This window comes from Daldinia vernicosa (genome assembly GCF_022497035.1).
Source record: "Daldinia vernicosa strain CBS 139.73 unplaced genomic scaffold F5Y00scaffold_57, whole genome shotgun sequence".
NCBI lineage: Eukaryota > Fungi > Ascomycota > Sordariomycetes > Xylariales > Hypoxylaceae > Daldinia > Daldinia vernicosa.
This window is the reverse complement of record NW_025953973.1, coordinates 204,444-215,306: the sequence shown is the minus strand read 5'-3', so window position 1 is coordinate 215,306 and position 10,863 is coordinate 204,444. Positions and strand designations below refer to the sequence as shown.

At 42.6% G+C, this 10,863-nt stretch overlaps 4 protein-coding genes across 4 annotated transcripts; all 4 read left to right on the top strand.

The window, feature by feature from the left end:
• Nucleotides 1–849: 849 nt before the first annotated feature.
• On the top strand, nucleotides 850–2,157 carry F5Y00DRAFT_246511 (uncharacterized protein). Its single transcript, XM_048009164.1, has 2 exons — nucleotides 850–1,598; nucleotides 1,669–2,157. Exons 1-2 carry the CDS (start codon nucleotides 872–874, stop codon nucleotides 1,797–1,799), a joined length of 858 nt encoding a protein of 285 aa, XP_047861347.1. The 5' UTR covers nucleotides 850–871; the 3' UTR covers nucleotides 1,800–2,157.
• Nucleotides 2,158–3,127: 970 nt separating this feature from the next.
• On the top strand, nucleotides 3,128–6,266 carry F5Y00DRAFT_272939 (uncharacterized protein; the record flags this gene model as incomplete). Its single annotated transcript, XM_048013082.1, has 6 exons — nucleotides 3,128–3,886; nucleotides 4,030–4,200; nucleotides 4,282–4,338; nucleotides 4,466–4,641; nucleotides 4,709–6,135; nucleotides 6,193–6,266. The coding sequence occupies 6 exons, from the start codon at nucleotides 3,128–3,130 to the stop codon at nucleotides 6,264–6,266; spliced, it is 2,664 nt and encodes an 887-aa protein (XP_047861346.1).
• Nucleotides 6,267–7,894: 1,628 nt separating this feature from the next.
• Nucleotides 7,895–8,959, top strand: F5Y00DRAFT_255368 (uncharacterized protein; the record flags this gene model as incomplete). Its single annotated transcript, XM_048010286.1, has 2 exons — nucleotides 7,895–8,540; nucleotides 8,706–8,959. 2 exons carry the CDS (start codon nucleotides 7,895–7,897, stop codon nucleotides 8,957–8,959), a joined length of 900 nt encoding a protein of 299 aa, XP_047861345.1.
• Nucleotides 8,960–9,318: 359 nt separating this feature from the next.
• On the top strand, nucleotides 9,319–10,841 carry F5Y00DRAFT_246510 (uncharacterized protein). The gene has a single exon (XM_048009163.1). It carries the CDS (start codon nucleotides 9,626–9,628, stop codon nucleotides 10,430–10,432), a length of 807 nt encoding a protein of 268 aa, XP_047861344.1. The 5' UTR covers nucleotides 9,319–9,625; the 3' UTR covers nucleotides 10,433–10,841.
• Nucleotides 10,842–10,863: the final 22 nt, after the last annotated feature.

Below are 10,863 nucleotides of genomic sequence, written 5' to 3'. Positions count from 1 at the left end.
TTTAATTATATAATTAATATAACGTTAAATAATATTAATTATATAAATAAAATTTTATTATTAAAAATATATAAATAAATTATTAAATTATAATATTAAATAACGTTTTAAATAATTAAAAATTATTTTATAAAATTAATAATTTTTAACGAAATTTAAAGTTTATAAAAAATATTTTTAAATTAAAATAATAAAAATTACGAAAAAATATAAGTTAAAAAAATTATATAAATTTAAATTTAATAATTTAAAAAAGTAAAAATTATACAAATAATTATATAAATATTTAATTTTATTAAATTTAATAATAAAATAATTAAACTTATTTTATTAAATAATAAATTATTAATTAAATTAATATTAATTTATATTATTTAAAATATAAAAAATAATAATTAAATTAATAAAAACTTTAAATTTATTAAAATTAAAAAAATTTTATTAATTAAAACTTTATTTTTATATTAATTATTATTAAAATAATGCGAATAACATTATTAAATCGATTTAAATTTAATTAAGTTTTTTTAAAAAAAAAAAAAAGTAATTAAATTTAAAAAGTAAAAAAATAAAGTTTTAAATAATAAATAAATAACGGTTAATATATATTTTATATAATAAAATAAATAAAATTTATTAATAAAATTAATATATATATATTTAATTTTTATTTAAAATAAAGTTATTTACTTTATAATAAATTTTTATTATAATAAATTTAAAACATTAAAAAATTTAATTTATTATATTAAAGTTTAATTATAATTAAACATTTCTTTATAACTTATATCTCTAGATCTTAACTTATTAACTTTAACGTAATTATTAAATTTACCCATTTTAAAATTATTCACTTTCACACTCTTGCAACATGGTTGACAAACAAAAAAGCGAGTATTGGATGGAGAGCCAAGAGGAACGCAAGCGCCTGGCTAGTAACCATTTCATAGCTAAAGATGCTATGGGTGGTAAGCTCGTTCGCGCACCCGTCGATTTCTCCCGACCGGTCAAGGTCCTTGATAGCGGTACCGCGGATGGAACATGGCTCCTCGACTTAGCATTCTCTCTCCCATCCCTACCCGCTGGCGCGCACGAGTTCGTCGGCACAGACCTCAACCCCGCCCCCTTTCCTCCTTCCCCTCCCCCAAATGTGTCATTCACGGTCCAAGACATCAAAAAGCCTTGGCCAGAATCCCAGCATGGCCAATTCTCCCTTGTTCACCAGCGCCTAACCCTTCTTGGCACCGGGCCTGCCCCCGCCCCTTCTATCTCACACCTATACTCCCTCCTCAAACCCGGCGGCTGGATCCAGCTCTGCGAGGCGACTATGGTCTTCCCGCCCGAGATAGTGAACAATGAGCGCACGCCCGCATATAGCGACTTGCTCCGGCTAATGAAGAGTATCGCGGAGCACGTGGGTGCCGCGTGGGAGATGGGGGGAACCCTCAAGGACTTGTTAGAGGGTGTGGGATGTACGGATATCAGCGAGGAGGAAGTAGTGCTAAAGATGGGCCGGACGAATGAAAATGACAGCTTATGCGAAGACGGTGTCCGGGGCTGCGGAATTGCAGTTGAGGGATTATCAAAATTTGCGAAGAGTGAGTGTTTACCTTAGCTGCCCCTGAATAAAGGGGTAAGGTGCTTTGTTATGCTAATAATCTGTCGTAGCTTTCCCACCGGAGAAGCAGCCCTTTCCAGCTGAGAGGTATGATACCTTGAGGGCTGACTTGGAGAAGGAACTTAGTGAGAAAGGGGCTGTTTTTCCGCTCAAGGTTGTCTGGGGGCGGAAGCCGGAGTAGGCATGCTGTATAATTAGCCGTTATTGGCATATATTATTAAATTGACCACGTTACCGATGAGTAACTCGGCTACTGACATCTATGGGTTACTATACCTAAAGCAAGGTAAAACGGGCACCACGATGGCTAGACTATCTGCCCCAACCATGCGCGGTATCGAGGGATTAGAAGGGTTAGGGATAAAATATATCCCTCAATTCTCATTGCCGGGTAAATACAAACGCATACTGGGAGTTATCCGTGAGAAAAGGGGTCAAGCTCAACCAACAAACTATTATATCACATATATATAGGTATATTAGCACCTATTACTGAGCTCTACGGAAATATTAAATATCAGAATCACTCTTTTCCCGTCGCTACAGTTAGAGGTATGAGGGTTAAGATGGCGTTTCCATGTCTAATCCTCCTCTCCCCCTATCTAATATGACCTTATAACAGATAAGGTCGAGATAATAAGCAGACCAGTTCCTTTCCATCACCCCGGACTCTTAGATGATATTTCCCACAAATGTCCGGACAAAACAGCCTACTGGTTGCAAGGATCGGAAGTTTGAAGACGGATTAAGCTTCAAGTCTGAAAGTCTATGAGACTAGCTACGTTATTGCTGGCCCCCCTTTTCAGATGCCATGGAGAACTATGCTTACTCTGAAACATTCTCTCGCATTATATACATTAATTTGCCTTCGTTAAAATCCGAATATCGCCTTTCAAGATTGCTATTGGGCAATAATAATCATCTAGGCGAGCTCATAAGCTTATCGCTTTAACCTCCCTGGACCCTTAACGAAAACGTAATTTTAGGTTGTGGAATATTAGACTTTGCTATTATCTGGCCTTTACTAGAGGATTAACAGTACCGATGGATGAATTGTGTGTGTGGAGGCATAACCCATTGCCGATCAACGGCTGCTTCTTAATGTCCCTAGCTTATATATTGCGTGCATCTGTCACCTCCCTGCTTTGCAGACCCATTTTAAGGCCCTACTTATGACCGAAACTCAGAATGACGATGCGACCCTTTACAGGCAACCCTTCCAGTACCCTTTTTGCATTCACAATGACGTTTCAAGAGCTTCATTGATTGAGTCAATAATGGGGTTCGTCATATCGCTTTTCAAGATGTGCTACTCCGGTGGTCCATATATGCGCCTTAAAGGACCAAAAGGCCACCGAGTATTCTCTGGTGCCCCTTTTCTAGCTAATACCCAAAGATCGCTACTTTTCAACAGCTTAATAACTAAGAGGCCCCATGAGAGAACCATCAAGAGCGCAGTTCTTTCTCTCATAATTCCCTTCCCCGATTTCATCTTGGAAGGCTGACACAATGAAATCCTTCCATAGCCTCTATCTAATCTCCATCTTCATTTACATAGTGGCTACGTTCGCAAACCGCTTAGGGGGGTTCAATGGATTTGGTTCTGGTGGTGCGAACAATCATCGTCTCGAAGGATCCAATCACAACGGGGTTGCCGGCGCCCAAAACAATGCGGCTCGCGGAAGCAAAAATTCAAACCATGGCTCCGGCAATACTAATAAAGATGGGCATGGTTCTATTGCATCCCATAATGGAGGCCAAAGCAACGCACATGGCTCGCACGGAGTCAATTCTATTGTGAATGCTATCCATTCAGCTAATCAACAGATTCACACCGTAAACCGCGCGATACGAAGCGTGAGAAATGGCGGCACTATTGAGCATCTTGACTCAGCATTCCAGTCGTTATCTTCTACGATTAAGACAACTTCTGCCGCTATTACCTCAGCCAGATCACTTGACGATAGGGATTTCCAGTCCATACAGTCAGCTATAAAACCATTTCATCAATCCATTGGTTCCCTCGTAACGCAGCTAATGGGCAGGCGAGACACAATAGCTCAGTTGCGCGGATGTCGCTCCATACAAGGTGCTCTAAATCATATACGAATGTCAACACGAGACATGTTCGTTGGTATTAAGAACCACTGGAATCACGGCGGCTCTTCCCATGGCAAACACGGCTTCGGAGGATTTCATAACTTAGATTCAGGTATACAGAGCTTTCTCAATCACGGATATAATGCCTTCGGCTTCGGTAATTGCGTTGTAAGTCAACGTTCTTCCATTTCCGACTTTTAACGGTTTTTTTTTTGTTTATGATACTCCTCTTTGATATCCAATAGAAGACTGGTTATCACAGAGCAGGATTAGTCTTTGATCAGACTCTGCTGACTCCAGATACATATTAGGACGTTATCTCATCAAAGACCAGCTCAAACACCTATTCCACCACAACTTATACAAGCACATGGTCACCTTCAACTATAACAGACTACTCAACTGTGACCTACTACTCAACTGTGACCTATTACTCGACTATAACAGATTATACAACAACAGGCACCTCATGGGGAAATACCGTGAGTATCCATCAATTTTGAAACGGCTCTTGAAGTTGTTGACCAAAAATTAAGTCCAACCTTAGCTAACTATGGACCAAGTATAGCACACTCTCTAGCGGATATACTTCTTCATGGAGTTCCTCGTCTCCAACAACTGTGAGTAACATTTGTATATCCCTTCGCCCCCTTGGCTACTCCCATCCCATGTTTTCATATTCTCAACATCTATATCTAACTATGCTCTAACTACATCTGACGACGCCTCCTAACTAACACTCTTAAGACTCGTGGCCGTTCGTATAATACCAGAGGCGGCGGCGGCCATCATACCATAGGCGGCGGTGGCCATCATACTAGAGGCGGCGGCGGTCATCATCATACCATAGGCCCCGGCGGTTATCAAGCCACAATGGCGCCTTCAAACAACGACAGAGAAAGTGAATCCTCGAACACATACGGGTCAGTAATCACTAGTACTGGTACGACTCTGTACTCTTCAAGTCTTACTAACTAACACTGACATGAGCCGCTCCTCAGCCACCAAGACGTGGACAACTAATACCATTTCAACTTCGAGCTCATCAAGTTGGCCCAGTAGTGGCACCTCGACCTACACTTCATCATTTAGCACTTATTCTTCTAGCTATAGTACGAGTACGTATACATCAACGTATACCAGCACAGAAACCACGGCGGGCTTAACAACATATACTTCAACAGTTACAAGCACAGTCACTGGCTCAGGAACTACGTTCACATCGACAGTTACCAATACAGTCACTAGTTCGGGAACTACGTTCACATCAACTATTACCAAAACAGCCACTAGCTCAGGAACTACATTCACGTCAACTATTACCAACACAGTCACTAGCTCAGGAACTACGTTCACATCAACTATTACCAAAACAGCCACTGGTTCAGGAACTACACTTACATCAACAGTTACAAAAACAGCCACTAGCTCAGGAACTACGTTCACATCGACAGTTACCAACACACTCACTAGCTCAGGAACTACTCTCACATCAACTATTACCAAAACAGTCACCAGTTCAGGAACTACGCTCACATCGACTATTACCAAAACAGCCACTAGTTCAGGAACTACGGCCACGTCCACAGTCACTAAGACAGCAACAGCCACTGGCTCAGGAACTACGCTCACGTCGACTATTACCAAAACAGCCACTAAATCAGGAACTACGGCCACGTCCACAATCACTAAGACCGCAACAGTTACATCTAGTGTCTCTCCAACGCAGACTTACACAATGACAGCCACGAGTACCTACACCAAATCTGGTAGCACGATTACATCGACGGTTACTAAGACTAAAACAAAAACCTCTGAAGTATCAACGAAAACCTATAAAACAACTGCCACGAGTACATATACTATCTCAGGCAGCACGGTAACATCTACAGTTGTAAAGACAAAGACTAGTACTGCAAAGACTTCTGAGGCTTCTCCAACCAGAACCTACACGACAACTGTGACGAGTACCTACACAAGTTCGGGAAGTGTAAAGACGTCCACCTATACACGGACAAAGAAAGGCACCAAAGACAGCTCAAGTACGGGAACATATACGAGCCGAAGTAGCAGTGGAGCAAACACGGGTACGAGTTCTGGTTCAACGTTTACATCTGTTCTGACAAAAACAGGTGTTGAAAATGTGATATTAATTTCCGTTTCCACAGGCGCCGTTTCTACGTCAAGCAGCGGAGATTCGCCAGGGACAACCTTCACATCCACAGTTACAAGCTCGAAGACGAGCACCATTAGCAGATCAGGGTCCGGAACGAGGACTTTGACGTCGACTATTACGAGTACACTCACGTCTACTCGGCTCAATGAGTCAACTAGTCGCCGTAGAACGACATCCACCACGAATCTCAGTCCTGCTACTGCTACTGTCACTGTTACTGTAATCGCAGCTACTACTGTGGGTTATTTCTCACATTTCGGTGTCGCTTTTAGCATGGCATAACTGATAAAAATAGCAGAGTTCGACAGGTTCAAGTTCTCGAACAACTACTACCAGTACGACTACTTCCTCCAGATCTTCGGCAGCAGGTAGGATACTTGAGCCTGCGCGCAATGCTAAGGTCTTGGAAGGTATTCTGTTGGGCATGGTTCTACTTCTCTTACTATAAGCTTAGTGGGATGGGGCTACTGGGACAATCCGGAGTAGGGAGTGCTTGGGATTTAGTATGGGTTTTTCCTATCCGATCTATCCTGTGAAACCATCTACGGGGTGATATCACAACCATGTGCTTTACACCTTCATTAGATACGGCTACCTATAAGAGTGGTATCGACGGGATGCTCTTACCAGAGAAGTTGACGCGAGTGAAAGGGGCAATAATGACTAAGAACTTGATTATGGGGATCTGGACGAATTCTTGATGAATGAGGCTTCCCCCTGGATTATGTTGATAGATAATGAGGGCCCTGGGACTTATGTGTGAATTGGATTATATTAGATTGATATTGTATCATTTTCATTCCAAGTATTTTTCAATTGTGATCTCGAATCCCAGAATTCTTCCCAATTTGATGAAGGAAGGGAGCTTAACAAATATAGCAAACTTACTTCATTAGCCTAGGTACATTTGAGTATTCTAATTGCGTAGACCCTTTAGACCAGAGCTACTCGGTATCTGGCCTCAAAAAGGACGGGTAGCTACTGATATCAATACGCCCATTTAATAGGTCTCGATACCAGAGTTATAAGCATAGAGTTTTCGACTTTATGCGAAGGAGACAGAACTAGCACCACAGATACGAAAAAGAAGACATCCAAGAGCGACATCCTGGAGAATGAAGCAACCGCCGGTTTGATTCCCCTGAACTCTTTACAATATATACTTATATAGCCAAGCAAACCAACAGGCATATTCGATAGAAGATCATAAGAACCGCGATTATATGCCTCTGGGGCCCATGAGTTGCTGCTACCTGTATTGTAACTTTAAACTTATGGGTTGGGATAGTCCTCCCTCTCTGATCTCATAGTATACTAAGTTGGCAGAGCCGTAAAAACTGAGGACATCCTCACCTCGGCGAGATCCACGTACCTTTCACTTCACAGGAGACTAGGGCTATACAATGGGGTTATGGCTTCTCTCAACCCTCCTTCTGCATAGAACTAGTTACAAGGTATTCGCCTAACGGGCAGTCAAACTTGGTTTGAAAGTACGTAATTTATGTTCGCTTTAGTTCGTATTTCTAGCGTAACATTGTAATTCTCAAACGAATTAGAGACAGGCTTATAATAGCACTTCGTTTTAAGCGCCAAGAATATACATCAGAGCATGTGCTTGAAGAGTTTCCCGAAACAGAAGTAAACGCCGATCTCGTTGAGAGTATGCTGCGGTAGCATTCGTATTATACTAGCTATAACAACTGCAGACTTTAGCCGCTGGAGAAAACAAGGCTTTGAGTGATCGTACCATTACCTCAAGAAAACTCGCTTCCCTTTTCCCCGGAAGCCTTTAATACTACCTTAAACCGGGGAAATATATTGCGCGTGAGGTCTTCCGTAGTCTCGACCTTTAAATAGTTCGATTTAAGTCTAAGTATTTCAATAGCAATGCCCCGACAAGAAAAAAAAGTATTTCAAACTGAAGAAGTACGATAGTGAGATTCGAATGCTTATCACGACTAATATTCCGTCGGACGCAAACATTGCATAGGCAAATAGCAATGCTATTCCACGTCGTGTTAAGAGCTCTGCTATTTGAGCTTCTTTTCCAGCATGCTTCCGCTACGTTTAATGCGACCGCATCGAGTAGCATAAGGGCCATATACTTATTCAAAGACGTACTCAAGTCAAACACCTCATCTTTAAAGACCTCAGGCTTTAACTCTGTCATCATCTTCGGTGTCGGAATCCTCGAAAATGGCGACATCATGTACTACTCAAACACTCCAGGAAGCAAGGACACATTAATCGCATCTAATGGTGCATATGTTGGGGGCACAGCGCTTTCCGATAAGGTTCGCTCGTTTAAGACAGGCGACACAGGCATTAACCGGATTGAGATCTCGATGAACTCCCAGCACGTCCGCGAACTGACGCGCAGCCCCGGAACCGGTGCCGAGACGACGCTCTACCGCAACTTCGAGGCGCTAAAGATAGCATGGGATCTCGACGCCGTTAACAATGACGACGAGTCTATATACGATGTCACTAGTACTGTCGCCTTTGCGAAAATGCTCGGCACGATAGGATATAAATACACCACGGCGCCGTATACAAACACAGGTTTCTGGAGGAGCGTCACGACACAGATTAACAACGGTCTCCAAGAACCGACTTTGCTGCTAGATAGGGTGTATCTGCAATGCTGTATGTAACATCGAACCCACCCCCCTCTTCCCCCTTTCCACTTTTTTGGTTGTCTCGGGAGCCGACGTTTCATTGTCGAACTGACTAAGGGGCGATTACTCCCGTGATATATCTGACCTCATTTGACGTTTTACTAAAGGAGGGAATTGTTGACTCTTGTTGCAGACGACGGTGGTGCAGGAAACGATCCGGGGAGCTGGCAAAACACCCTAGGCATGAAGGTCGTACCGCTCGTATGGGTTACGAATGACTCCAAGCCTTCGCAGGGGACAACGGCTACACAAGCACTGTCTAAGTTCACCGGTTGGAATTCACGAAGCGCCGTGGCTGGGGGAGGGTTTTGGAACGACTACGATATTGAAAAAATGGGGTTGTCATACACAGCGTATGGGGAAGTTCTTACAAGTGTTTTCCCATAGAAGTCTAAGTTGGCTATTATATAAGAAGAGTCTCTATAAGAAAGGAGGATATGACTGACTACCTTAGGTACCTACCTAGCAGCCTAGCTATAGGAAAAAGAAAAACTAAAAAAAGAAAAGAAAAAGAAAAAGAAAAGAAAACGTATGTGTAATATAATATAGGACGCAATAGTCCGGAATTACGTTACAGATGACGTAACTATTAGCAGAACATACATGATGCAGACCGAGAGGCGTCAAGGTCTGAGCTTTGATATCTATAAACGTGACACGGCTTGTACACCGAGAAATTCTACCCCTCTACTATTCCCGATCTTAATCTCATACGCCAATTAATATTAAGAGAGTAAAGTAGAACAGCAACACAAAAACAGATTTTTCGAAAGAAGCCAAGTATCACCAATTACCAATTTTATGTGACACCTCCATAGGAAAGCCCCGACATTCGTAATTCGGCATCGTGCATATAGCCCTGGGACGGTCAGTTTAAGAGGACGTACGACTACTCCTACGAGCACGTGAGTCTGGCACCCATTCCCGGCCAATATAAAAACTCCATGTATTGTCCCCGCACCCTACGGAAATCATCATAACTTGGATCTTGCCGTGGGATTCCATTGTCCGGACTGTCTTATAATCCGATAACATCTGACGCCTCGTCCCACTATGGCGGGCCAATCAAGCATCTTCCTCCGCCTTCCCCTGGAGATCCGTGAGGAGATCTACCTCCAACTGCTGCTCTTCCGCGACGACGTCGGTGTCCAGTCTCTGACTCCCAAGCTCGACAGGTGGATCAAGTCGATGTGGGATGACCCCGGGTCAGCGTTCTGTGACGATGATGAGAATGACACGGTGCTTCGGGGAAGGACCAGTATCCTCTGCGTATCTAAGCAGGTCAGCGAGGAGGCCCTCGACGTGTTGTACCAACGCAATACATTCGTCACACATACGCACGCTGATTCTCACGATAAATTCCTCAAGTTTGGAACCGCCAACATACTGCGCATCCGTTCCTTGAGGCTGGTCACACACCCTCACGAGCTTGGGTATATGGAGCCTGTCAAATTCGACCCCAAGATATGGTGTCCGCTTCTTAAAGATTTGACACATCTTTCACTCGTTTTGAAACAGCCATGGAAGGCTCGGGAACATTATGATTCATCCGGTAGTAAGGAGTTCCGGAATTATGTTGAGGAGGACCTACGGAAATGGCTTGTTTGGCTAGAACCGATCTTACAATACTTCGCTACCAACATTTCCGACAGAACCACGGTTAGCATCGACGATAACGAGTTAGCGGAGACGAGCGAGATCGTGCATAAATGTTTCCGTGCTGGCTACCAGAGGGTGCAGACTGAGATCGGAGACGTAATCTTCGAGAGGGCGTTGCCATCTGAGGAGTCTGATTACTGGTACGACGACTATGATATGGATTCTACATGTGGCGGCACCATCAACGATTCGTCAGACTAGCATCGAAACGATCCTTGATTAGCCGGGGCATCATTTTCCGAGTACAAAATGCAGCAAAGTCAACACCATTTTCCTTTTCCAGCTATCCCATCTCTCAACAATATTTCCGTTTGCTCCTTTTTAATCGGCTAACTCAGTTACGTATGGATTCGGGGTTACATAGGAACTAGGTACGGGGAAAGGGGGTTAGGGCTAGTAGTCACCACTCAATACTAACTGTTGTTGGCGGTCTGGTAAAACTCTGGAAGAGGACGGGATTTCAGAATGGTTACGAAAAAGAGACAACTTAAGGGTGTAATAGAATTAATATGCAATCTTGTATCTATAAGCGTATATTCCTTCCACTTAGTGATGTAGTTTTGAGATATAAATTACGCCTAGCACAAAATAGCAACTTCACATAAGCGCCATTCCTATAATAGCTTGTAGGA